The following is a 27,874-nucleotide window of genomic DNA, read 5'->3' on the forward strand; positions in this document are numbered from 1 at the left end:
TTCTGATTTGTCTATTTTTTTTATCTTTCTCTTTCATTAATACTTCAGCGCATGTTTTATGAAAATTTACAGGAATGCTTTTAGTTTTAACCTGATGCAGTGAATCGTAACTTGTGATTACATAAATTGGTATTTACCACATTGAGTGTCCTGAATCAAGTCCCTGCTGAATAATTACATAAAAGAAAAAACATTTTAATAAAAGTGTGGTGTGCAAGCATCAATTGGCCCAACACCAAAAGGCTGTGGATTCCTGGCAAGTTTTTTTACAACGACTTAAGAAATTTTATCAAGTGCCTCTTTGGCTTGGTGCTTGGCCTTGATTGATTGATTTTTAGTGCAGTGGTCTACTGACTGGCTGTCAAAATTTGGCTTATCCACCGAGCTCATGAAAGAGCTTCGGTGTTAAGACAGGTTTTCATTGTGGGCCGTTATAAAGGACGCATTCCAGCACCTTTGCCGACAGTTTTGCAGAGAACACTTTAGGTGCAGGATTGTGTTCCTGTCTGACTCCTCACTGACCTTCTCTTTCTGAAAACAAGACTTTTTTTTTTTTTGCCTGACTGATGAACTCCACGAACTCCCTGTAATATCACTGTCAATTTCAAAAGTCTTTCCATTGAGCTGAAAACACGTTTTTTTTTTTGTTGTTGTGCCCCCCCCCGCCCACTCCCTAGTTTGGGAACAATAATTGAACAGAGAGGGGGCGATGAGAGGTGCTTGTCTTTAAATTCATTCATAATAGTGTGCCAACTGAATCTGTATCTGTTTTCTCATAATGTTGAGTTAAACTCTATCAGATGAACTGATAGATTGAGAATCTGATATTGAGTCACTTCTTTCTGGTGACACCACCTTTGCCCTTTACTTATTTTGAGTTTTCTCAAGCTCTGAAAACACTTAGTCTCTCAGCAAAGTGTTTTTGGAGCTTGGTTTTGAACGTATGACCCCTGATCTGAAGTTTTGGGCTTTCATTGTTGGGGTGACGTTTCAATCTTATCCGAAAAGGGCCAGTGTGGGTGTAGGTGAATCTAATTGATTCATGAAGTGCAGAGTCACTGTGAAAACCAGCAGACCCCTGTAGCTCTCCAGGACCAGGAGGGTTGGAGACCACTAGGCTAGAGAAACACACTCACGAAACCTGCACCATCCCCCCCCCCCCCTCACCCCCCCATCTCTGCCCTGCAGCTGGAGGATGCCCTGAGTGTGCCAGTGAAGGCCCCGCCCACAGAGGTGCCCTACACGGGGGAATCCGACGAGTCCTCGGGTCACATGACCCCCACCAGAGAGCCACCTTCGGCCCCGCCCATTCTGCTGACCGAGGAGACTCGTGAGTGCTCTCGCCTGTCCAAAAAAGGACTACATTAACTTTTATTTATACTTAAGTATTTTTAAATACATTTAAGTACATCGTGTTTATGTTTTTAAGTATACTTAAGTTTTTCATAAAACTAAAGTGGCCCAATTTAAAATACATTTTAGGTATTTCCTGGAACTATGCTTTTAAGTGTACCATTAATGAACTGCTTCTAAACTTTGTGTCCTAAATTGGTATACTTTAAGTATTTTATAGGTTTACTTCTGGAAAGTAAAGTGCAAGCGCACTGTACACTACATCGGTTTTAGTTCAGAAAAAATGTAGCCATTTAGAGCTAAACAGGTGGGAGGGGACTTAAGAGCATGCTGATTGGACAGGGATGTGATCTTAGGGGAAAAATTGTTCCTGACTCTTTTTCACAGATATCGATTATTCCATAGAAATAGTTGTTTTTTTTCTTTTTCTGCCCGCTGATATATCTTATGTTCCATTTAATATTTGAATCCTATTATTATTATCGTGCGCTTCAAGAAGTGAAAATATTATATTATGCTCAGGCTCCAGGCGCAGGTTTATGTAACAATTGTTAAGGCTGTCACTACATTGCTGCATAACCATGTCTGACAAGTAACCACTGAGGAGTGTGTTTTTCCCATACCAGTTCGGCTGAGTGTAGTACTACGATTGGCTGCAGGCACCCTGAACATCGTTATGTTAAAATGTGCCTTTAATTCTGCGCGCAGTCCTTGTCAGCATTAAGCCCCTGGTGACAGTGCTGAATTATTTAACCAGCAGGGGGCAGCATAGTCCAAAGACCTGAAGGGCTCCAGGGCTCAATGGCAAGAGAGAAGTCGATCTACCCTGGTTAAATAAAAGAGAAATACTTTTTTTTTTTTTTCATTACGGATTCATTTCAGGCGACTGCTGCTCGGCCAGTCATATGAGGACTGCAGGAAACCTCACTGCTTGTGGGTTCAGTGTTACTAGGAAACATATTCTATGGATCATTACGTTTAGAAACCTCCATAAAAAATTTTTTTTTGTTATAATGGGATTCCTTTCATTCCTTTATATTTAGCTGGCTCCTTTTTTTCCTGGGTCATTGAGCTGGTATCCTGGAGCTGCTGTTTAATATGCTGGGCTATGTAATAACTGAATATATATATCTTAATATATAACTGTTTATGTGAAATATATAAACACGTATTCAGTGCCGTGAAAAAGTATTTGCCCCCTTCCTGATTTGCTCTATTACTGCACATTTGTCACACAGAATGGTTTCAGATCTTTAGACAAAATGTTACATTAGACAAAGAGAAATTGACTTTAAATTATTATTTAATGTATTTATTGTATTATTTATTTACAATATCAACTGAAAGCGATTGCCCCCTTAATTACTCAATCAACCAATTGACCAAATTTAATTTGATTCACCTGATTGAACACAGCCAAGCTTGATTGCAGCCAGCCCCGTTGAATTTGCCATTATTGAAGGATGAATTCTGTTCCCCGTACCAGAAGATTCTTAAGAAAAATGTCCGATCATCTGTCCGTGACCTGAAACTGAAGTGTAACTGGGCTGTGCAGCAAGCCAATTATCCGAAACTCAAAAGCGAGTCTGCATCAAGATCGGCGGCAAGGGAACATTAAACAAATGAAAGTTTTGCAGCGACCTAGTGAAAAGTCCTGATCTGAACCCAGTAGAGATGCTGTGGCAGGACCTGAAACGAGCAGTCCATTCTTGGCCTCCTACCAACATTAAAGCAGAGTGGGCTGTTATTCCACAGCAACGTGAAAGACTGATAATAAATTATAGGAAGCGTTTGGTTGCAGTTGTTGCTACTAAAGGTTGTGCAACCAGTTATTAAATTTAAGGGCACAATTACACGGGAGAGGTGACTTCTTTTTAATTAAGTAAACAAAATAGTAATAAAATTTTTTTTTTAAACGTGGTTTGTGTATCCTCTGCTTTCTTTTGTCTCGTATTATATTTTGGTTAAAATTCTGAAACCGTTCAGCCTGACAAACATGCAATAATAGAGGAAATCAGGAAGGGGCCAAAATGCGTTTTCATGCCACTGCAAATAAAGCTTTGCATCTCTTCCGCAGTTAAAGACAATAGACGGAGGAATGACTTATTTTAATCTGAGTGACGGAGTGAAGTAAACGTATTAAATGTTTGAGTTTCTTCATCCTTGCAGGGCCCAGGAAAGGGGAGGAGCTGGCCGAGGCGGGGCGAACAGGAAGTGTAAGATAACTCCGCCTCTTGTGAGATGAATGGAATCAGAATCCTGCAGATTTGCTCAGTATTAATGTGAACTGAGATAAATACAGTTTGTTTGTCTGTGTGTGTGTGTGTGTGTGTGTTCGTGTACCTGTATGTGTATGTGTCTGTGTGTGTGTGTGTGTGCGTGCGTGCACGTATGTGCATGTGTGTACGTGTATGTGTGCGTGCTCCAGACATTCTCTCATTTTGCACAGAAAGGAGAGAGGGGTGAGCCTGGACCTCCGGGCCCCCCGGGCCCCTCAGGAGACGGAGGCTCGCGCGCAGGCCAGCGGGGGGCCCCGGGCCCCATGGGACCACCAGGGCTGATCGGGGCCCCAGGGATGCCAGGGAGAGACGGCCGACCTGTGAGTTTCACCTTCTCCTCTTTTTTTTTTGTGTTTTTGTGCTCAATAGCTGCTCTCCTGAAGAAAACAACGTTCGCGCGTGAGAAAATACGTGTTCATTTTATTATTAAAATGATGAGTTTTCAGCTTTTTTTTGTGCTCGAGCAACAGAGCAGAGAGCTGCTCCCCTAAAGAAGCCTCCAACGTTCACGTTTCATTTTTAAAAATTATGAATTTTCAGCTTCCCTGGTTTGATATCGGGAAGCAGTGGCTGGTGACTTCCAGTACCTTCGGAAAGTATTCAGACCCCTTCGCTTTTTTTTCCACTTTTTGGTACGTTACTGGCTTATTATAAAATGGATTAAATTCTTTTTTTATTCTCTTCAGTCTACACACAATACCCCCATAATGACAAAGCGAAAAAAGGTTTTTTAGAAATTTTTTCTAATTTATTAAAAATAAAAAAACTGAAATATCACATTATTATTAACCATCATACAAAGAATCGGAGCCACGGGAGACAGGCCTACGTGTCGGTTCGTCCCCAGTCCTAGGACCGTGTCCCCACCCACCCCATGCAGGTGTCAATCAAGGCTCAGTCGTATGACATCACCCAGCACACCAAAACGGCCCAATGAAATATATTACACTGGTCTTTTATTATTAAACCTTTATTTAACCAGGTTAGCCCTGTTGAGATTCAAAAGGGATTTTTCAAGGGAGACCTGGCCAAGAAGCACAAAAGGTTACAGACAATATAAGACCATAAACATATAAACATATATCCAAGGCAAACTGTGTGAAAGAGCACGATGGAGGAATAAAAAGTTAACTTGTATTTTTTGCTATGAGTGCTGAGCGTTGCGTTCGATCCGTATCTCCACATCTCCTCGTCTCGTAAAATGTCCTCGGGAAAGCTTTCCAAAAACCCCTCAGTGCTGCAAACAAACGGCTGCCATGTTTCTTGCGCTTCTGCACGTGCACCATTGCACAGATCAACAGAGCTGGATTACTGACAGCGAACAAAGAGCCTGTCAAAGGAGCGCACGTGTGTAATCTATAATGTATGTACTCGGTACTGGGAAGAGCGAAAAACGGTTCCTCCCTCACCGCATTACCAAACTATTGTGTAGTACCCTAATTGAACTAAAAAAATGCATTGAAGAATCGGGAGATTCGAAGGGAAAAAATGAAAAATACTGTGAGTGCCTGAAGTACCAGCTCTTGATTGTCTTAATTCGGCGACTTCATGCGCATAATCTCCTCTGGCGCCCAGGAGAGTAATCTTATTACTCTGTGGGGGGGGGGGGGGGGGGGGGAGAGAATTCATTACATTCATTAATGAACTCACCCAGGTTTTTATTCGCTAGTAGCACATGCTGCTACTGCTGGCATTTTCGGCTACGGCGCATTGCGTGCGGAAATATCGAGCCTGATATCGCCTGATTGGTGGGAAGAAAACAGTGCAGGGAGAGGCCGTGACAGGCAACGAGACGTCTCAATTAGCGACCTTCGAGGGTCTTGGTCTCGGTGTGACGCATCTGCCATTCAGCCAGTTTGGCTCTGCTCCGCGTAATGCGCTCCTACGCGGCCCCAACACAAACGAGCTCTTAATATTTAAACGCCCCTCTTTTTTTTGTGCGACCTCACTCACAACACGAGTCTGTGTTTTTAAAAAAAAGATACGCTAAGCTGCTTCGAGTACATTATTTGTACTTTTTCCCCTAAAAAATGAGCATGTATATAATAATATATAATTGCACTACACTGTGCATTTTGTTTATTAAACAGTCTATTAAAATGTCTTTTTGGATTGTGTCAAATTGTTAATTTTACTCTTTCAGGGAGAAAAGGGAAGAGCTGGAGACGATGTGAGTATTATTCATTGTTGCTACATGATTGCCTGTTAGCTGTTGGCTCTTAGTGGGTGTTGCAGAGTTGCTTGATGTAGTAGGAGTGCATCTATACTGGGGTGGCGACTGTTGCTATGAAACAAGCACATTGTTTTGCAGTGTATACGCTGCTTTGCATTTTTTTAACCCTTTGAAGAGTAGGTTTTTTGGATTGTTTTTTTTCCTCCAAAATTCTTTGCCAGCATTCTAGTTTCTTTCAGTCAGCAGCAGCGATTGTGACATCACAATTAGAATGTTCGGTTGAGAACATTCTATTCACGTATTTGTGATCTTTCACCTTTAAAGGGTTAAATCTGTGGTAATGCATCAGTTTGTAACAAATGGGAGAATGAGTCTGACCCTCCTCCTCCCCCCTCTTTACAGGGACAGAGGGGACTTCCGGGATTCCCAGGACTGGCAGGAGAATCCGGAGTCAAAGGAGAGAAGGTGGGAGGGCCTGGAATGCTGTATGGGGTTTGGGGGTGGAGGGGGGGGGGGTGGGGGGTTAGGATAATTCCAAGAGCCCTGACTGACCAGGACTCACAAAAAAGTTTGCTGTAATTGTGCAGGGATGGGGTGGCATGGGGTGGCATGGGGTGGTGGGACCCAGTGTGAGAGATCTTTCCCAGAATCCCTGGTGGCACCTCCAGCAGGGGGCGCACCTTCATGACACCACCACAGGGGTTGGCCTGAGAACTCAACCTGCTGTTCGCTGACACATTCCGTGGCAAATGTCTGTCACATTGCAAAAGACAAATTTTGAAAATGTTCTGGGAAAATATTTCACCATACGCTGTATCTTATCACAGACCCCGACGATGAAATGAACCAAAAAAAAACACGTCTAAAAATAAGTATAACCGTTAAGAACCTTTCCATGACGCTGGCCTACATCATCACTTCACACAACCCCGGCTGTGTGTTTTGTCAAAACAACCACTTTTCCTCCTGGACCCAACGCTAAGCAGTCTGTGATGTGTGAACTGGTTTGGTCCATTTGAATAAATCTGTTCGCCAGACATAGTGATTCGTGGGAGGGAGAAAGTCTTCACGAACCCTGTAGTGTGTGATACAGCCAAGCAATACGCAGTCATAGCCACCCAATCACGTCGCCATAATACAATCTCCGCTGTGATTGGGCGAAATGAATGAGTCACGCTGTGAGCAGCAATCATAACTAAATCGTAAATTGTATAGTCGGAGGCACGCGCAGGAGCAAGCTGTTTTTTCCTCGTCCGTCAATTTCTTTCACCAGAAGCAATTTTCTCTGTCACAAACCTGTTCCGTTTTTCCTTTACGTTTTGCGAAGAAAACATAGAAATTACCCCTGGCAGCGATCTTGACGTGTGTACTGTATTTTGGCAGCTTTAATTGTTGCCGTCCTCTCTCAGTGTGACGGGGGGGCTTTACGGTTCAGTGTACGCTCTGCTTAAATTGCGGTGCCTGAACACGGTGTGTGAGACACACATTTAAAAAAAAAAAAAAAAAAAAGGTTTTATATTTTGAAATATTTTCCCTAGTCTTTATATAGTCACTCCATATCCATGTAGGACGGAGTGTAGCACAGTGGGTAAGGAACTGGGCTTGTAACTGAAAGGTCGCAGGTTCGATTCCTGGGTAAGGACACTGCCGTTGTACCCTTGAGCAAGGTACTCAACCTGCATTGCTTCAGTATATATCCAGCTGTATAAATGGATACGATGTAAAATTCTATGTAAAAAGTTGTGTGAGTCGCTCTGGATAAGAGCGTCTGCTAAATGCCTGTAATGTAATGTAATATCAAATCTGGCCTCGGGACGCCCTTACAGTACCTTCAAGGAGCCTCCCGGGGGTTGGTCGCTTTGGATAAAAGCGTCTGCTAAATAAATGTAATGTAATGTAATGTGGTTCGTTTGACCCTCTTTTTGAAAACGCAGGCTAATCATGGTACTGCTGTCGTGGCCCCCGGCCCCAAAAAGGTCAGAGGTGGGCAGGGCGGCCCTGACGGTCGTCTGCTGAGCACGTGGAGAATGACATGATCTGGCTGATGTTGTGACCCTCTCTCCCTGTAGGGTGACCGTGGTATGGGGGTCCCCGGACTCCCCGGTCCCCCCGGACCGCCAGGCCCCCCCAGCCCAGCCAGGCACCCGGTGTGTATCCACACTGTGCATTACACACACACTCATACGCACACACAAGTACACACATGTGCCACATGCACACTTATACACAGATGCACACAGGCACACATTCATATACGCACACACACACAACACATGTACACACCTGCACACACACACATACATGCACACAAGCGCACACTCATATACGCAGACACACACAACACATGTACACACCCGCACACTTATACACACATGCACACACATGCACACAGGCGCACACTCATATACGCACACACACACAACACATGCACACACCCGCACACTTATACACACATGCACACACATGCACACAGGCGCACACTCATATACGCACACACACACAACACATGCACATACCCGCACACTTATACACACATGCACACGCACATATGCACACAGACGCACACTCATACACTCACACACACACACACACACAGACTGCTGCGACAGAGCCGGGAGAAATTCAATTCAATTCAATTCTATTTTATTTGTGTAGCGCTTTTTGCAAAGGTCATTGTCCCAAAGCAGCTTTACAGAGATCCGGGAGATGCTGTACTTGAACCCCCCAAGGGCTCACATGGGGCGACAGTGTCAGGGAAAAACTCCCTGGCTGGTAACAGGAAGAAACCCTGAGCAGAATCTGACTCGGAGAGAGGAGCCCGTCTACCACTGGCTGGCACCGGTTAAATGGAAAAGGATCACAGACTCTCTAATTACATAATACATGTGCAATAAACAGGAGAATAATGACAGTGTGTAAATGTCAGTGAGGATGTGTGACTCAGGTCAGGCAAAGACGACTCTGCTCATCATGATGGTAAACCCGCACTAACCGCTCCCTGCTGTTACTCCTCCTACGCTGCAGGGGGGCGCGGATGCGTACGGCTCCGGGTTCGAGGACTTTGACAGCGATGCAGAGCTTGCCCGAGTGAGTAAAGTGTAGTTTTGCTCTCTCCTGTGTTTCAGGGAGTGGTCAGAACACCATGCCTATGTGCACCTGTGTGTCAAACGTTGAGTTGTCAAAGGTGGTGAATGGAATGCTTGCTTTATTAGTGATTTGTTTTCTTAATTCTTTTCATTAAAGTTCTTCTTCAGGGGTTGACAAACGTCCCAAGGCTCTGACCCAAGTAACGAGTGAAAATATTAACGACGATCCATAGTGAATATGATACATTTACTCAAACTGCATATGAAGTATAACTAGCAGTGCCTTATGAGTATCGTATTCACTATGCTATAGCAGTGCAGTTAACTTAATGTATTATATTCAGTAAGTTATAGCAGTAACTGATAAGTATCATACTGAGGGATAGCACTGCATTTAGCTTATAAGTGTCATATTCACTAAGGTTTTTGTCCATATCTGTACTCCCAACCCTTCCCCTCCATGACCCCTGGCAGTTCCCTACACATTTTGGGGGTTGGGGGGGGGGGCTGCTTGTAAAAACACTCACGTTGATATTAAATGGGGTTTCCTGCGGTTTCCTCTGCTTGTGTTTAGGGGCCCCCTGGTCCTCCGGGCCCCCCCGGACAGCCTGGTCCCCCTGGCCCCAGAGGAGCCACTGTGAACCCCCTCCCGGGACCCCCGGGCCCTCCTGGCCCCCCAGGGCGGGTCGGGGAGGAAGGCTTCATCGGCAGACCCGGCATACCGGTGCGTGACCTCTGACCTCTGCCGGTGTTCTGGAGCGTGATGTGCGTTGAGTAAACATGTCCTGGGACTCTCTGCAGAAGGTCGAATTAGGGAGGGCTCTCCTGAGCATAATTAAGCTGCTGAGTCTGTGCAAAAGCTTTAGATCCTATGACAAATCCCGTCAGACATTGTAAGCCACACCAGAAGGGATCAAGGCAAGATCCCTTCTGGGGCGACATAGCTCAGGAGGTAAGAGCGGTAGTCGGAGGGTTGCAGGTTCGATCCCCCGCCCTGGGCGTGTCAAAGTGTCCCTGAGCAAGACACCTAACCCCTAAATGCTCTGGTGAATGAGAGGTATCAATTGTAAAGCGCTTTGGATAAAAGCGCTATATAAATGCAGTCCATTTACCATTTACCAAGAAAGGAGAGAGATTTTCATATCTAAACCCTGCTGAGCTGAAGGACTTGGTCAGGACACGCTCAGTCCTGGTGCTGGAGGCCTACTGCGCCTGCAGCCTTTTAATTGCCGTTACAAGCGGTTAGCCAGCCGATTTAAGTTAATCATCGACCTGATGTGATTTTGTTCCAAGGTCGCTATGGTTTAACGGGACCTTGAAAAACCTGTTTAGGGCTGTTTAGGGCTCCAGGACTCACGCTGAGAAGCACATGACGCTGAGATGTTTGCGAAGAGCCTGATGTTCATTAAAAAGCATCTGTGGGTGTGTGGTGCGGTGCTGTGTGTGTGTGTGTGTGTGTTTTGATCTGCTTGACCTGGCCTTTATTGCAGGTGTTTGAGGAGTGGTATAGTGGTTCTGGTTCTGGTTCTGGTTCTGGTTCTGGGTCTGGCTCTGGGTTCTCTTCTGGAGAGGTACTGCCCTGGTTCATCCGGTTGGGTGAGCCGGAGGGCTTGAAAGGCAGCATTTCCCCTCCAGCACCTCCGGCCGCCATGTTTCTCTTTTAACCGCCGCTCTCGCACATGCTCAGTGCTTTTAACACAGCAAGCTTGCGTGTGTGTGTGTGTGTGTGTGTGTGTGTATGTGTGTGTGTGTGTGAGAGAGTGTGTATGTATGGATGTGTATATCTCTGGACGCGTGCATATGTACGTGAGCGCATGCACGGCACGTATAGATTGACTGATACAAAAACAAGGTCAGCTCAGCCGTCATCTTGAGACCATCTGCCCCGCAGGCCAATGAGAAGCAGAGTCCAGGAAGTGACACGAGCACCTGCACAGCATTCCCATACTAATGCACCGGGCCAGGCCAGCTGTCTGAAGCTCCGCTCCAAACCGCTTTTGGACTTTTTTCCACCTGTTTACATGGAAGAGGAAGTTTTTTTTTTTTCAAAGGGCCACGGCAGTTTTGCCAGCATCCCACCCCAGACGGGCTCTCTGAAGCACATTCAGCACACTGAGCACACTGAGCGTGCTCAGGCTTCTCAGCGTGATTGGTGGACAGTGGAGTGGGTTTGCTCCCATGTGGAACTGCTATCCTCCATGACAGAGAAAGGGGTCTATGGCCCGGGTTTTAAACAGTGGTGTCCGCGATTACATTCTCCCCCCTCGTCCATGAAAACTTTTTAAACTTATGACGGGGGGGGGGGGGGTGTCCCCTTCTGTGTGCCTTTTAGCCTGGGTGGGGGCCCCTGGATCTGAGGTTGAAAGTAGGGTGACCAGTTCAGAAGGGAATAAAATCGGGACAGCCATGTGATTGGGTTGGGGATTGCGATTGTGGTCCCGGGCGGGGGTGGGGGTGGCTTCCTCGTCAAAACATGGGGGGGGGGGGGGGTTACACAATAAAAATTTCAAGATGGCTCTACTTAAACTAACGACCTTAAAATCTTGAGTTAGCTGAACAATGGATCTTCAGTGCGTCGTACGGTTCATACAGAATGAGTACGAAGAGCCGCTAGCTAGCGTCTGGTCCTCGGCAGCACGCGGTTCTCACATCTCTCACCAAAGCAGGGGTCGCGTTCCGGTCGGCGGAGGAGCGTTCGGGAACTTCCTCCCGCCCGTAGGATCTTGGCGGTTTTTGTTTTTGTTTCCAAAATGGCCGTCTGTGGGTTCATTAGTCAGCCAGATGTCCTCTGGCTAGCGCGCCTCGAACGACGCGGTCGCGTTCCGTAATCACTTCAGTGCCTCGGCTTCAGTGCGACCTTCAGCGCGACCTTCACCCTCGCCGGGGATTATGGGAGTTTTTTTTTTACCACGGCTCCAGTTTCCCCCCCCCCGTGTTTTAAATATCAGTGTTACATCAGGTAACTCGCTTCTGGCATGTTCTGTGACCTCGCGGAGACAGACTCAGACTGTGTGCTTTTTCAGAAATAAGGCTCACGCGCTTTTGGAGAAAAATGGGTCACATGCTTTTATAGAAACAAGGCTTACGCACTTTTAGAGAAACATGGCTTGTGCTTTTATCGGAAACATGGGTCACAGCTTTTACAGAAACATGGCTCACAGGAGTTGGAGGAAATCTGCCTTTTGGATAAAGACAGCTGGAAGCTCACACTGACTCTATTTGCCAACCCTCTTAAGCTACAATTTTAAGCTACAACTGACACAATATTTTTAGGTGTGAATTGGAATGAGGCCCACCTAGGGTGATACAATGCGGAGTAACACAATGCAGTTACACAATGCACAGTTACACAGTGACACAGTTACACAGTGCATAGTAACACAATGCAAAGTAACACAGTCACACAATGCAGTTACACAATGCACAGTTACACAGTACACAGTGACACAGTGCATAGTAACACAATGCAAAGTAACACAATCACACAATGCAGTTACACATTACACAGTTACACAGTCCATGGTTGAACAGTGCACAGTTACATAATGCACAGTTAAACAACGCATGGTCACACAATGCACAGTCACACAATGCACAGTTAAACAACGCATGGTCACACAATGCACAGTCACACAATGCACAGTTAAACAATGCACAGTTACATAGTAACATCGTACACAGTTACACAATGCACAGTTATATAGTAACACAATGCACAGTTACACAGTGCACAGGTGCACAATGCACAGTCCCACTGTAACACAGCGTTTTGTTTGTGCCGCTGCAGGGCTTTCACGGTCGGGACGGTGATCCAGGACCAAAGGGAGATAAAGGAGATAAGGTAACCTCAGTAATGCTTCTGCACAGATGGGGAATGCATGATATATGCAGCTCTATAAGGCATGCGCTACGGATCGCATCACATCGGACCACATCTGCTTGTGTGTGTGTGTGTGTGGTACAAACAAGGGTGGTTTTGAGTGATGCTGAGCAGGAATTGTTTTCATGTTAAATCTCTCTCTTTGCAGGGTGATTTAGGTGTAACTGGGCCTCCTGGACCAAAGGTAAAGATTGCACACCTGTATGTTGAACACTACTAGCATGCTGATTGAATTAAGGGTGGTAGCAACAAAAAACAAAAAAAAAGATTTGAACCAGCAACCGCCTGCTCTGGAGGTATAGGTCATAAACTCTGTACCAGGCCTAGTCAGCGTGCTTTACCTCCATCACCTGAATCAGGCTGTGTAAGGCCCTGCCGGTCTAGCCTCAGGTGTTGGTGCTAATCTCCTGATTTAGTGTGGCTGTGGTGTGGACTGACACCTCTCTCCTTTGCTCCGCAGGGCGATTCGGGTCTCTCGGGTGGAGCAGGGCCCCCTGGCCCGGTGGGGCATCCCGGACAGAGAGGAGGTCAGGGCCCCCAGGGGCCACCTGGGCCCCCCGGTCCCCCAGGAAAGGGCTTCCGTCTGGATGCTGAGGTGCGCGTTTTACTCCCTTTATGACGAATCTATAAAGTTAGAAGTTTTGAAGAGAAACTAAAGGCATGCTATCTGCAGGGTGTTTTTAAAAGCTTTCTGAAAGTACCCTGCTCCCACAAATATGATTTTTTAAATTGAGAATCAAAGAAAACAAATGCTATGGCATTAGGCCGTTTGTATCTGGCTGAGAATTTTTTAAATGCTCCCCCCCCCCATTTTGTTCCCCTTAGCAGTTTTAGTGTGTTCCTCTGGGTTCCTGAGATCGGACCGGAGACCGTTAGACTGTTAATTAGCGTGGCGCTAATCGGCTGCATTGTGTTCACTGCTGCAGGAGGGTTCCGGAAGGCAGGGCCCGCCAGGAGGACCAGGACCCAAGGGCTCCCCGGTGAGTATGGGCTTAATGAGCGGGAAGGCCCTTCTGTGTGTGTCTGGCAGGATGGCCCGGTAAGTACAGGCTTAATGAGCGGGAAGGCCCTTCTGTGTGTGTCTGGCAGGATGGCCCGGTAAGTACGGGGTTAATGAGTGGGAAGGCCCTTCTGTGTGTGTCTGGCAGGATGGCCCGGTAAGTACGGGCGTAATGAGTGGGAAGGCCCTTCTGTGTGTGTCTGGCAGGATGGCCCGGTAAGTATGGATTTAATGAGTGGGAAGGCCCTTCTGTGTGTGTCTGGCAGGATGGCCCGGTAAGTATGGACTTAATGAGTGGGAAGGCCCTTCTGTGTGTGTCTGGCAGGATGGCCCGGTAAGTACGGGCGTAATGAGTGGGAAGGCCCTTCTGTGTGTGTCTGGCAGGATGGCCCGGTAAGTAAGGGCTTAATGAGCGGGAAGGCCCTTCTGTGAGTGTCTGGCAGGATGGCCCGGTAAGTACGGGCTTAATGAGTGGGAAGGCCCTTCTGTGAGTGTCTGGCAGGATGGCCCGGTAAGTACGGGCTTAATGAGTGGGAAGGCCCTTCTGTGTGTGTCTGGCAGGATGGCCCGGTAAGTACGGGCTTAATGAGCGGGAAGGCCCTCCTGCGTGTGTCTGGCAGGATGGCCCGGTAAGTACAGGCTTAATGAGCAGGAAGGCTCTTCTGTGGGCGTTGGATGGCAGCGGTAATCTCAAAGGGGGTTTCATTTTGTGTGAAACTGCCCAATAAGTCCTCTGAAACTACTCTAGGAAATTATATCCCAAGCCCTGCTAATAAGAGTAGTTTGATTTTATTTATTTATTTATTTTTTTTATTTATTTATTTTTTTTTTGTGGCAGCTGCCTGCAGTCTCCTTAATTTTGCTGAGAAGACATGCCTATAAACACAACTGGGAGGAAATGTATTTTTTTGTTTAATCTGTTAAAAATTTGTTTAAAAACACGGCTCTTCGCTTTCTATGAGAAGGATGTCCTGGTACTTCTGTTCTTTCTGGATGCGGTGGTTGCTACTTTTTGGTGAGGTGAACAGTTTCACTTTGAGCATCATTGTGTCTTATTTTAATTTAATTTTTTTCCTGCTCTACAGGGACCTCCAGGCATTCCTGGCCCTTCAGGCCCTAAGGTGGGTACAGAGCATGTGATCCCCCCCCCCCCCCCCCATGGAATTGTGGGATTTTGAGTCCATTTGTTTTGTTTTTGACTGTCTGTACTGAGATCAGTGTTTCCCTGCAGGGAGAGGCGGGGACTGACGGGGCTCCTGGTGTGTCTGTAAAGGTCTGTTGATTAGATTTTGGTTTTTTATTGTGAAATGTTCAGTTATGTTCATTTTTAGAAAAAAACATTTTTGTCCAGTTTGCTTTATTGGCATGAGATACTCCCACCTGTAGGGTTGCTCTTGCTCTGAAACTCAAATTAATGAATTTGTCTTGTCTTTATGAGTCACTCTTGATAAAAGCAGCTGCTAAATGCCTATAATGTAGTGTAATGTTCAGGGCAAAATGCCAGTAATGCAATGTAATACAGTGTAATGTAATGTAATATAATGTAATATAATGTCATATAATGTAATGTAGTGTAGTGTCATGTAATGTAATGTAATGCAGTGTAATATAGTGTAGTGTAATGTAATGCAATGCAATGTAGTGTAGTGTAATGTAATGCAATGCAGTGCAATGTAGTGTAGTGTAATGTAATGCTATGTAATGCAGTGTAATGTAGTGTAATGTAGTGTAGTGTAATGTAATGTAATGTAGTGTAGTGTCATGTAATGCAATGCAGTGTAATGTAGTGTAATGTAGTGTAATGTAATGCAGTGTAATGTGATGTAATGTAATGTAGTGTAATGTAGTGTAATTCAGTGTAATGTAATGCAGTGTAATGTAGTGTAATGTAGTGTAATGTAATGCAGTGTAATGTAGTGTAGTGTAATGTAATGTGATGTAATGTAATGTTCAGGGTGAGCGTGGTGACCAGGGACCTCCTGGGGAGGATGGACTACCAGGACTTCCTGGACTGAAGGTCAGCCCACATCCTGAATCTCAGATCATTCAGAGATACGGGACTGTAGCCCAAGGCCACTTACATCCTGTCTGTTGTGGTGAATTTGAATGACTTGACTTGATACTTCCTGAAATGACTTCTAAAATTTGAATTCTACAAGATAATTATCCCCTAATCTGTGGGTTGGCAATACAATTACTATAATATTGATATTTAAAAAAATGTTTATCGTTAGTATAAACTGTGTTCAGCATAATCAATTAATTTTTTTTTGGAAGGTACATGATTCAGTAGCACCATTTCAACTTTAGGTGTCCCTACACTGGAAACTGTGGACAAGTTCCACTAATGTGCTGTACTTAGCGATTGTCACTGAAATATTCTTTGCTCTTTCCCTAATGTACCTGTAGGGAATGAAGGGGGACAAAGGTAGTGCTGGACCAAAGGTATGTACCCCAGACCGACTCTCCTGTTGCCTTGCCGATTATCATGGACACAACACATACATTTTTATTTTCTCTTTTCCCCTTTGTCTGATGCCCCCCCCCCCCCCCCTTCCCCTCTGTTGAATGGTTCCCTAACTGACCACACTTGTAGCCCATGCCTGATGTGCACTGGTCCCGTTCAGGCTTGGTGTATGTTTGGCATGGTGGTGATCCTGTCCTCTGGTGGTGTGTGTTTCCTCATATAGGGGGAGCGGGGCCTGAACGGACTCAGCGTTACGGGCCCCCCCGGGCTCCCTGGCCCCCCAGGGCCCAGCATCAACCTGCAGGACGTGAGTGAACAATGATCAGAGACCCAAAGCAGGGAGGCGGTCATTCCTTAGGGGTGAAGGGGGGGGGGGAATAAGTAAACAATGGGAGGATGTCCAGAATGAGGATGAGTGTGGATGAGTGAGTAGGGTTGGGATTAGTGAGTAGAGTTGGGGTGAGTGAGTAAATTGGGGGTGGGTGAGTATAGTGGGCATGAGTTAGTGGGGTAGGGATGAGTGAGTAGAGTGGAGGTGAGTGAGTAGAGTGGGGGTGAGTGAGTAGAATGGGGGTGAGTGAGTAGAGTGGGGATGAGTGAGTAGAGTGGGGATGAGTGAGTATGGTTGGATGAGTGAGTAGAGTGGGTGGTGAGTGAGTAGGGCTGGGATGAGTAAGTCAAGTGGGGATGAGTGAGTAAAGTGGGGATGGGTGAATAGAGTGGGGGTGAGTGAGTAGAGTTGGGGATGAGTAAGTAGGGTTGGGATGAGTGTTGAGAAATGCTTGTAACCAATTGCAGAACCTGTATTTACTAGCCTTGATTTATTTCCCAAGCTGGTGTTAGAAATGACAGTGAACCATCGCAGACAGATCAGCGCCGCCTCTCCCACCCAGATGACTGTCTGGGCGCGGTGTTCATGTCTTCTTCCCTAAATTCGGGGACCGTGGCCCGATAGCTGTGGTGCAGTGACGGCACACGTCTCTCTCTCCCCCGCAGCTCTTCCTCAACGACACGCAGGGGCTGTTCAACCTCACCGAGCTCCGCGGGCCGCCGGGACCGATGGTGAGTAACCGCGGCAACGGTCGTCGGTCACGGCGAAGGCCAGAGCACTGCCGGCGGCATGGTAACCGCACGCACTCTGCTTGGATCGCGCAAAAAACGTAAACGAGCAACGGCGCGACGGCCGGCCCTGCCTGCGCTGACTAGCGTCTTCTGGCGCACGTGCATGCGGAGAGTAACCGCTGTTTCTGGCTGTGCTGCACGATCGCTTAAGATGGAACTGCGTTACTGCGTCCTCTAGAACAGAGCCACCGCTTCCCGCGTATTTACACACTAGCGAAACGCGCCCCCGTGGCTATTTCCGAACGCGAGTCAAGCCTGGGGTACCCAAGAGCCACCATGGTTCTTCCCCTGTGCCTTTTTAAAGAAAGAAGGGTGGGGGGAGATACAAATACTGTTTGCTGTCTCTGCGTCCAGTCATGCAAGCATAGAGACAGGGCAAGAATAGGCCATGCCCCCATGATGTGGGGGGGGGGGGGGGGGGGTGTGGGGACGACAATCCGTTGCGCTCAATAGAGTATTAGCAGTCAGGGGATTATCACGATTATAACAATGTCAAAATGTTTGTTGTGTGGTGGTGCTGTACACATAACAGTCAAGCCAAGATTCTCAAAAAAATGTAAGTTTCATGTCCTCCCATGCAAAAAAGGCCAAGCCAATGAGGAGAAAAAAAGTGGGTTCATACCGTCAGACACGCGGGGCCTACGTGCCGTCGTTTCGAGTGTCTCCATTCTGAAGCACATCGCCCAGGTCCTCCCTACCATAGACATATATACACAGACGCAGCATTGGCCTTTGGATCGTACGTCAACGTCGTCGCCATATTGGACCAGGCAAGACTGGCCTGTAAACAAATACAAGTAAACGGGGGAGCTGTGGTTTTTCTGGATAAAAAGCACTATAACGTTTACATTTCTCAACCGATTTCAATGAGTCGTTTTTATATTCAAGGGTTTATGGTCTACGTAGAGTGGAAAAAAAAACATTTTTTTTCAAATCTTTTTTTCTACTCCACATAGATCATAAACCCCTTGAATATAAAAACGACTCATTGAAATCGGTTCATAAATGTAAACGTTACAGTGCTTTTTATCCAGAAAAACCACAGCTCCCCCGTGTACTTCTATTTGTTACAGGCCAGTCTTGTCTGGTCCAATATGGCGGCCATGTTGACGTACGATCCAAAGGCCAATGCGGCGTCTGTGTATATATGTCTATGCTCCCTACACGGACTGCTGTGTCACAGCTGGACAGCCAATTTCATACCCAGCTGGTTTTCAATTTCAGGAACACGGAGTGTTCAGGAGTATTTACTGGAGCTGTTGATAGTTTTTTTTTTTTTTTTTTTAACGTAATGGGCAGCTGGTTTTTCTCTCCACGGCATCCTCGTCTGTGCGCTGTGTGAAGCGAAGGGGGAGGCCATTTTGAGTCATAATTATCCTTAAAAAAAAAAGACTGCTTTCGGTTACTTCAGCACCACTTCAACAAGTGTGGCCGTTTTAAATACAAAGGGCAATCTCGTATCGCGAAATGGCTGTTGGGAATAACTGTTGAGTTTCGGTTAATGGACGAACCATTTCGCATCTCTTCATCGTGATTGGATAGAGCCCAAAAGGGAGCCCCAGCACATTGGTAGCGCGGTTATGTTGAAATTAATCTGCTGCTCGTGGGGGATCCTGGCTAAATCTGGCAATCTTCTTGAGAATGAAAAAGCAGTGTTCAGTGCCATTCGGTAACACTTTAACATTAAGTTGCAGCTATGCCTGTGTGGATAAGTTGGAACTAATTTGGTAACATGAGGTTATTACTGAGTAACTACGACTTGGAACACAGAACAACAGTTCGGCTGTAGCATAAGTGGTAGTCTTAATTAAACACATGTGGAACAAGGCCAGCCCTGTTCCATCTCTACTGCAGAAATGAAATCGTTCTGTATCATGAGGACACATGGTGAAATTAACAGGTAAGGTGTATTTGCTGTGTATGCTGAAGATATAGCCTGTGAGTGTAATGCAATATTAAAAATATTAGCGTGTCGTAAAAAATACCGCTAACTGTTGTTCCATGGCACGTTGGGAGTTACTCAATAATAACCAAATTAGTTTCAATTTAACTACACAGGTAAAGGTGCAACTTAATGTGAAGTGTTGTCCCCTATTCTATCAACGGCCAACGATAGGTACTTGTTCGTGGGCTGTAACAGGGAATCTCTCTGGGATTACATAGCATAACATAGCATAGCATAGCATAGTATAGCATAGCATAGCATAGCATAATGACGAGAATAGGCCATTCAGCCCAACAATGCTCGCCATTTTCCTGACTAAAGCCGTGCTCTGATTACCTACAGACTACAGAGTAGCTGGGAGTTACCGCTGGCTAGCTTTAGAAAGGAACCTTGCTAGCCGTTCTCACAGGTCACGGCAAGCGTTTCTCCACTTCCTGTCCACGGACGCCGATCCAGGGCTAGCTTACAGGGACCTGGTCCCAGATGTTGGGTGATTGGTGGTTCAGTTCTTCTGAGGGGCAGGATTAAGTCTCTGTTCACACGCCTGTCTGCCTGTTCTTTCCTGCCTGTGTGTCTCTTTGCATGTTACAGGGACCAGAAGGCTTGCCTGGGATGGCGGGATTCCCTGTAAGCATGACGTCTTTGCTTTATCAGAAATGTGATTTCCGTGTGTTTGTGTGTGTGTGTGTGTGTGTGTGTGTGTGTGTGTGTGTGTGCACGTAGCCATGAACACATTGAGTCCAGTTCACACAGTAAACATTACTCTCTGACCTAACCTATGCCTGGTCAAACTAGGAGGCATGACAAGCTACAACATCAAGATTAATGAAGCATTAGGAGTCAAACAGTTCTGAAACTCAAGGAAAGCAGCCAAGGAAATAAGATGGTGAACTCTCTCCTCTACCACGGCCTACTCTGCTATTTGCATTGACTACTAGTATTGATCCTGAGTAAAATATTTTTACAGAGCAAACTTAAGGTTTGAATCCACAGATTAAAGCTCACCCTTGACCACAGTGAATCATATCAGAACCATAAGTAAACAGCCCCACTCACAAGCCCCCTCCCGCTTTGCGCCTTTGTCTCTTCCTGTCATCACAGGAAGTGAGTTTGATTCCATCCATCTCAGTGTCAGTGTGTTCAGACCAGTACACCATAGGGGTGTGCAGTCTTATCTGAAAAGGGCCGGTGTGTGGGTGCAGGTTTTTGTTCTAGCCCAGCACTATGACACCTGATTCCACTTATCAAGGTCTTGATTGAAGACCATGACTAGTTCATAATTTTTTTTTTGTTTTGAAGCAAACACTTTTTTTCATGCATACATATTTTTAATTTGCTGAACTCAAACTCTGAAAACAGTTTTTGACAAATGCATTAATTGATTCATGTTTCATTTTTTGTGCTGCTGTCCGGGAACTAAACAGGGTAGGTTTTGACAAATGAATGATGAGAAAAGTCACAAAATGGCTGCTTATTGGGATCATGGCTTTGGCACCAGTCCCCCTGTAAAAGCCTGGTGATGCATATCACTGGTGGTGGCCTGCTGTGTTCTGGGTCTCCTGGACACACCCAAGTTTTTGATTGGTACACCAAAGAAACAGAGGTACCCCCACTCTCCACTGCATCCAAAATCTCAATCACGTCCCCCGTCCCCTGTCCCCTGTCCCGTCTCCTGTCCCACTCCACAATCGCTATCTCCACCCACAAATTTCTCTGTAGACCAGTGATTGGAACTCTGCCACCTCAACTGGCGCAACTCTAGACAAGTCTGTTTATTTTTTCCACAGAAGACGTAAGATTACTTAACGATAGAAAAACAGGCCGTCCAACCCATTTAGGCTGGCCCTTTATCTAGAACTTAGAGAGTGTAAGTGGTGCAGGTGTTGTATGCAGGAACAGTAGGACTGTATTTCTTGTGTAATTACTGTGTTTTTTTTTGCTTAGGGGCCGAGGGGACCCAAAGGGAGCGTAGGAGTGCGTGGGGCCGCGGGACCTCCTGGACAGAAGGTGAGGAGAGGAGAGAGGAGGGGAGAGGAGAGGAGAGGTGGGGAGAGGAGGGGACAGGAGAGGAGAAGAGAAGAGAGGTGGGGAGAGGATAGGAGAGGGATGGGAGGACAGAGGAGAGGAGAGGAGCGGAAGGGAGAGGTGGGGAGAGGAGAGGACGGGAAAGGGGAGGAGAGGATAGGAGAGGAGAGAGTGGAGTGGAGGAAAGGGGGAAGGAGAGGAGAGGGGGAGAGGAGAGTAGGGGAAAGGACAGGGGAGGGGAGAAGAGGAAAGGAGAGGTGGGAGAGGAAGGGAGAGAGGTGGATGGAGTAAAGGAAGCGATATCGAGGGGCCAGCCGATGTTACTGAAGTGTTTATTCTTCTTCTGCTGACTCCGCTCAGAATTTACTCTGGAACTCTGTGCGTGTGTGCGCGCGCGTGTATGTGTGTGTGTGCGTGTGTGTATGTGCGCGTGTGCGTGTGTGTGCCATCAGGGTGCGAAGGGCGAGTCGGGTGTCACCATCGCAGCCGATGGCTCCTTGATCACCGGCCTGAGAGGCCCCCAGGGGCCCCGGGGATTCAAGGTAACAGCCGTTTTCACTTCCGGGGTCAAAGTTCATGTTGCTGATGACCGATTTGCTCATTTCCTGTTTTTTTTCTGTATGGCACAGGGTGACCGTGGTATCCCCGGGCCAGCCGGACTCATGGTGAGTCTGTGTGGCGTTCACCCACCGGCCTGGTCCTCTGACAGGCAGGGTTTCTGGGTTTCTGAGGTCTTCTGTTCTCGATTATTTGCTTTTCCTTCTCCGCTGGCACTCTGTGTGTGCGGTTTGTTTTTCCTTCTGTTGTTTCCACAAGAAAACGTCTTATTTCGGTGGCCACATTTCAACTGCACTGGCAAAAACCACATTGTTCACAAAGAAGACGCACACACTCACACACACGCACACACACATACACACAGAAATGCACTCACACACACATTCACAGTTAGAAACACACGCACACTCACACACACATACACATACACACACAAACACACACAAACACACACATACACACATACACTTTAAGAGGGCGTGGGGTGAGGGCAGTAGAACGGACACACATTGTGGAAGATGTGATGATAGTTGATTTTTTGTAAATCCAAATTTTTTTCCCTCCACAGGGGCCAATTGGACCACCGGGACCCAAAGGAGAGTACGGGTTTCCTGGTCGCCCGGTAAGTCTACCATTTCCATTTAAGATGAGATATACTTTATTGAACCCCGTGGGGTAATTTGTCCTCTGCACTTGACCCATCCTTAGTTACCTAGGAGATTTCTCCTCTTCCCTCATTTCACTGGGCAGTGGACTTCCCTGCAGGATACAGGAAGCGGTCATTCATGTGAAAGTGTGCTTGACTTCACGCCATTGGCTCTCTGCTGCTCTCTCTGATACGGTTCTGTGTGTGTGTAACGGTGCAATTTTTTTTTTCCCACCACTTCAGGGTCGTCCAGGAATGATCGGCAAGAAAGGAGAGAAGGGCGATTCCACTGGCGCTCCGGTGAGTTTAATCTGTTAGCTGGGCAGCACGGTGGTGCAGTGGTTAGCACTGTCGCCTCACAGCAAGAAGGTCTCAGGTTCGAATCCCGGCCTGGGAGGCCTTTCTGCGTGGAGTTTGCATGTTCTCCCCCGTGTCCGCGTGGGTTTCCTCCGGGTACTCCGGTTTCCTCCCACAGTCCAAAGACGTGCAGGTTAGGTTAATTGGAGACTCTAAATTGCCCATGGGTACGAGTGCGTGTGTGAATGGTGTGTGTGCCCTGCGATAGATTGGCGGCCTGTCCGGGGTGTATTCCTGCCTCTCGCCCAATGCACGCTGGGATAGGCTCCAGCACCCTCACTGCGATCCTGCCCAGGATAAGCAGGTATAGATGATGGACGGATGGACAAGCTTAAAAACAGCCATTTTTGCTAATTCGACCAATTGCGTCCACATTCCCGTGATGTTGGATCTGAAGGTTACTGTGTGTTGAGGCAGAACCTTAGAGCAGCAAGAATGGTTAATTTTTGCTGTTCCCAAGAAGTAAGATAAATTTTATACTCAGCATCTGCCAGCTAAAAACATCTCTTCTCACTTCTGTAGTCAAAAAAGAGCACTGAATTCAAAATTAGTCAGGTTTAAAAAAAAATCTGTGAAAAACGTCATTATGTCGTTACGAAACATTTATTATCAACTCAACTGAACTCTCAAACTACAGTACATTAATTAAAGATGGCTTCCCACAAACCCAAACTAGCTTAAAGCTGGGACCCTATTTATGTCAAAGGGAAACATGTACATTTTTTATCACTGCAATATTTTCTCAGTAGCAAAGATTCTCTTTGATTCTCAGCTGAGCTATACTGCTCAGTAGAAATTTGTCCACGGATTACACACCCATACCAGATTTAGATCTAATGAACATTTTTGAGAGGTACACTTGAATAAGAATTTTGCATGCAGGAATACAGACACTTTCATATAATACAGCTCTCACTGTGTTCAGTTTGGGGAACTTCAAATACAGCTTTGTTAATATTTATATTAAACATATCAAAAAGAAATATCCATGAGGGCTTTGGATGTGTTTGGAACACTCCTTAAATGTTATGCTTGCCTAGTGATGATCAGTCATATTAAAGTGGCTATGGTAAAAAGCTGTGAGGTTAAACTAGGTGAAAATTCACTATCACACATTCATGTAGCCAGAGAGCTGTGAGAATTTTCTCCGGCAGCAATGAAAGCGCTAGTGGATTTTTTTGGCTTTAGCCTCTGGCCTGTGGATAACACAGATGCAATTCAGTGCCAATCATACAAATATTATATAAATGCTTATAAATATTGTATTACGCTTAAATATTACATTTAGTGGGTTTGAGGCCAAAAAAAAAAAAAAAATTTGGCAGAAATTCGCAAGGCGCACGGTACGATGAAGACTCAATGCTGATCCTTCGCCCGTATGCTTCCATGACCTTGGAAAAGCATGTTTATTATTTTCGCATATGAGAGTAAAGGTGAAACATGTTGCCATAACTGAGCAGTGCCACCCTTCTGTGTTTAAATAGGGCCCCCCAGGACCCCCTGGAGCCCCGGGGCACCCAGGACCAGCTCTCGGCCTCAATGGGGTAGGTGTAAGAAAGTACCCCCCCCCAAAAATACACGCCCATGCACACACACACAGAGACACACACACAAGCACACACGCACGCATGCATGCACACACACGTGCAAGCACACTCACTCACACACACAAATGCGCATGCACAGACGCCCAAACGCGCGCACACACACATGCGCGCGTGCACACTCACTCACACACGCATGCACAGACGCTCGTGCACACTCACTCACACACACGCGCATGCACAGACGCCCAGACGCGCGCACACACACACTTGCGCGCGTGCACACTCACACACACACGCATGCACAGACGCGCGTGCACACTCACTCACGCGATGCCCAATCAGTGCTCTCTCACCCTCTCGTCCTGTCGTCTCCGTTCTCATTTGCCAGTTTGTTTCCCGTTCTGTCAGTTCTCTGTTCACCGAGCTGTTCTCCTTCTAAATTTTAAAGATAGTTTTCCCAGTCCCTCCAAGACCGTACAGCAAAACGCCAGTAAGTCAACGGAAGCTTATGATTGGCTGGTGCTTGGGGCGTGGTCTAACTGTGTCCTTTCCTTTGGCTCGACTCACTGCGATAGGCTGGCATGTGACGCTGTACAATTACATCTTCGCTAAAGGGACGCTAGGACGTGTCGTTGTCAAGTCACATTTGACAAAAAAAGCGTCTGACAAATGAAAAGAAGGTAAATCGATATTCCACGCACAGCTGCTCGTCAACATGCTGTACTTGTACTGCAGTGTCTGTGGTAGAAAAGCTACCAATCCTCAGCAAGGTTGGGGTCATTTTGCATTTCCATTTTGTGAACAACAATAGCGAATCGAAATTCAAATTTGTATTGAAAAATCCCCGTATAATATTAGAGCCGTCCTTCAGTGCAAAAACTGAATTTTAATTTTCTGAACTGACTGAACTTGACTCCAACCCTGATCCTCAGGACTACTTCCTGAAAGAAGTGTCTACCACTTCTGTAAATCCACGACACCAAGATTACAGTCGAATTGTGGAGCCCGCCCCTAGAGGAAGTATTGTACAGCTGCACACGCGGCTTGAAGCTGAGCTGGTGTGAATCCAGGGTTCGAGTGTGCTCTTTATTTTGGTGGGGGGGGCCCATAACTCCAAGCTGGGCTTGGCTGAAGCACCGCTGTTAGCATGCAGCATGGCGTGTGGCTAATTTGAGGGCGGTGGTGGGGGGGCGGGGCAGTTCTATCGGCTTGTAGTCTGACAAAGACTAATTGCAGGAATCCAAGATGCCCCACTAAAAAAAAAAAAAACACCTCTTCTAATGTGGCGTTTGTAAAATTGGGTTTTATTCGTAATTGGAAGGGTGTTGGCCTTGAGAACATGGGCCATAGTGCCTTATCGGGAAAAAAACACCACATTTGCCACCGGCATCTGCTTTGCTCTGAACAACACTGTGGATGTGGGCAAAGCTAATTACTGCCACATTAAATGTGTAAATTAATTCAAATTTAAGTCAGAATTTGTTTTTCTTTGTTTCGCCTCGCAATTGGCTTGGTTTTCTGGATGTCAGGGTCATCTTGAAAGAACTTAATGTCATAAAAAAAAGTTTTTGCTTACTTTATTTGACGTGCATAAGGCTTAACACGGCTATGTATGTATACATACAGTACATGTATGTTTTTGTATGTTTATCTGTATAAATCTGTACAACGGCATTTAAATTACATTGCTGTTACAGCAAATTTTGTTCTAAATGCATTTCAGTGAACAATGGCTAATTTAATGAATGCACACAGAGGCTCTGTTCTATACACTGAGTGGATATCTCAACTTTCCAAAGATCAAATAATTTCTTTTGTGAATGTGCTTTCCAAAAAGGAACATTTTTCTCACCGTAGGTTTTTGGGGTATTTTGATGGAACGGGGCCTTCTGTTTTAGCAAAACTGGCTTTTCACATTTGTGACGGGTCTGCTGACATTTTAATTTGTCTCACCCAGGTGTACGCTAACATGGGATCACCCGAAGGTCAGTGCGCCATGCTAATTTGTGAGAGTTCGAACCGTTTGCTCGATGCATTGATCTACAGCAACGATGTCAGTCGCTCACGCTGCAAAGAAGGACAGCGAGATTGAACGGAGGAGAGAAAAACACAAGGGGCGATGGGATATTTGGATTGCTCGCGGACTTCTGTTTCGCAATGTGGGCCCTGGCAAGACGTCTGAAAATCCGTTGTGCCTGATGGTTAACTGATTAGTTCACACCACCGATTGGTCAGAAGTTTCACTCAGCTAATATACCAGGCCTCCATCTGTCCCTGGTTGGAAAGGAAGAATGAACATCCACAGTTATGCTGACCCTTAACGCACGGCACCATGGCAATGCTTATCGAGTATAAGAACATTTAGGCCTGCTCTTAGTGTTTACGCTTGGAAGATACTGTTGGTCTGAGTTATAACCCCACCGCCAAGGGCTTTCCTCCTTGCGGTGAATGACAACACTGTAGTATTTCAATTATAGTGATTTGGTTATTCAGTTTAAGTTCTGTTGGGTAAATTTTCCGGGACAACTCAAACTGCCCTCAACCGTCTCAGACCTGGAGAGGTGAACTAAAGGCATCAAACCAAGTGGTTATTAACCCTTTGAGGTGTGAGATCACAAATATGCGGTCAGAATGTTCTTAGCTGAACATTCTGTTGCTGATGTAACAATCGCTGCTGGTGACTGACAGCAGTGGAGTTCTAGAACACTGACTTTTGAAAAAATAACTTTTGGAAAAAATGGCCGCCTGCCTTAGACATGGCAGCCTCCCAAGACCAGGTCTGTGTTGCGACGGTCAGAGATGAAGCTTGTCGACCGTTCTTTCAGCAGATATTCTCAGGTGAAATAAGTCCACTCAGCCTGCTCTGTTTCCGTCCTGCTCTTTCCTCCTTCCTGTAGGAAGCCAGAGACGGTCTTTGGGAGCCAAGGGACCCAAAGGAGAAAAGGGAGACGTGGGGTTGCCTGGGAAACCAGGTGCATCAGGTAGTGTGCTCTTGTAGGATAAAGCAGAATCTGTTTTATATGCAGCACCTTGCTCTCTGTTACATATTCACTGTTGGACATGCTGTGAACCTTTATGCCCCAACAACCATGACTTATTTATATTTAATAAATCATATATTACTTTGTTATTGGACTCAGTATCAGTAATGAGCGATGCCAGAAAATTAACCCAAGGTGCGATTGTCTTTGTAATATCACTGTTACATCAAGTGTGCTTACATACATCCATACATACATACACACATACATACATCCTTTGTTCTGATTGGCTGGTCACTAATGAGTGAAATGTGTGTTTTTTTCCCCCCCACAGCCTCTGAGGTCACGGACGGATTTGTGGTGAGTCTCTTCTGCACACGGTCGCCTGTAGAACCTAAGCAGGCCATTGGAGCTGAGTTTGGGACAGTCTCAGGATGACAGTCAGCCATGTTACG

The 27,874-nt window shown here is 46.3% G+C and overlaps 1 protein-coding gene across 6 annotated transcripts in view; it reads left to right on the forward strand.

Moving 5' to 3' along the window:
- The window catches only part of LOC118232870 (collagen alpha-1(XV) chain-like), a 73,576-nt gene that overhangs the window by 34,661 nt on the left and 11,041 nt on the right, over nt 1-27,874 (forward strand). The window contains exons 6-34 of one of the 6 annotated variants that reach the window (XM_035428070.1): nt 1,189-1,330; nt 3,523-3,569; nt 3,782-3,952; nt 5,776-5,802; nt 6,208-6,270; nt 7,875-7,952; nt 8,830-8,892; nt 9,466-9,615; nt 12,679-12,732; nt 12,920-12,955; nt 13,232-13,366; nt 13,698-13,751; nt 14,857-14,892; nt 15,003-15,044; nt 15,726-15,788; nt 16,181-16,216; nt 16,462-16,545; nt 17,235-17,300; nt 19,897-19,932; nt 21,250-21,312; nt 21,783-21,872; nt 21,960-21,995; nt 22,457-22,510; nt 22,778-22,834; nt 24,376-24,435; nt 24,887-24,928; nt 26,396-26,423; nt 27,336-27,419; nt 27,754-27,779. In XM_035428070.1, the coding sequence (XP_035283961.1) occupies nt 1,189-1,330; nt 3,523-3,569; nt 3,782-3,952; nt 5,776-5,802; nt 6,208-6,270; nt 7,875-7,952; nt 8,830-8,892; nt 9,466-9,615; nt 12,679-12,732; nt 12,920-12,955; nt 13,232-13,366; nt 13,698-13,751; nt 14,857-14,892; nt 15,003-15,044; nt 15,726-15,788; nt 16,181-16,216; nt 16,462-16,545; nt 17,235-17,300; nt 19,897-19,932; nt 21,250-21,312; nt 21,783-21,872; nt 21,960-21,995; nt 22,457-22,510; nt 22,778-22,834; nt 24,376-24,435; nt 24,887-24,928; nt 26,396-26,423; nt 27,336-27,419; nt 27,754-27,779 (1,923 nt within the window). The remainder of the gene's footprint in view (nt 1-1,188; nt 1,331-3,522; nt 3,570-3,781; nt 3,953-5,775; nt 5,803-6,207; nt 6,271-7,874; nt 7,953-8,829; nt 8,893-9,465; nt 9,616-12,678; nt 12,733-12,919; nt 12,956-13,231; nt 13,367-13,697; nt 13,752-14,856; nt 14,893-15,002; nt 15,045-15,725; nt 15,789-16,180; nt 16,217-16,461; nt 16,546-17,234; nt 17,301-19,896; nt 19,933-21,249; nt 21,313-21,782; nt 21,873-21,959; nt 21,996-22,456; nt 22,511-22,777; nt 22,835-24,375; nt 24,436-24,886; nt 24,929-26,395; nt 26,424-27,335; nt 27,420-27,753; nt 27,780-27,874) is intronic. The other 5 variants (XM_035428071.1, XM_035428072.1, XM_035428074.1 and 2 more) reach the window with 5 other exon arrangements.

This window comes from Anguilla anguilla, chromosome 8 (genome assembly GCF_013347855.1).
Source record: "Anguilla anguilla isolate fAngAng1 chromosome 8, fAngAng1.pri, whole genome shotgun sequence".
Taxonomy (NCBI): domain Eukaryota; kingdom Metazoa; phylum Chordata; class Actinopteri; order Anguilliformes; family Anguillidae; genus Anguilla; species Anguilla anguilla.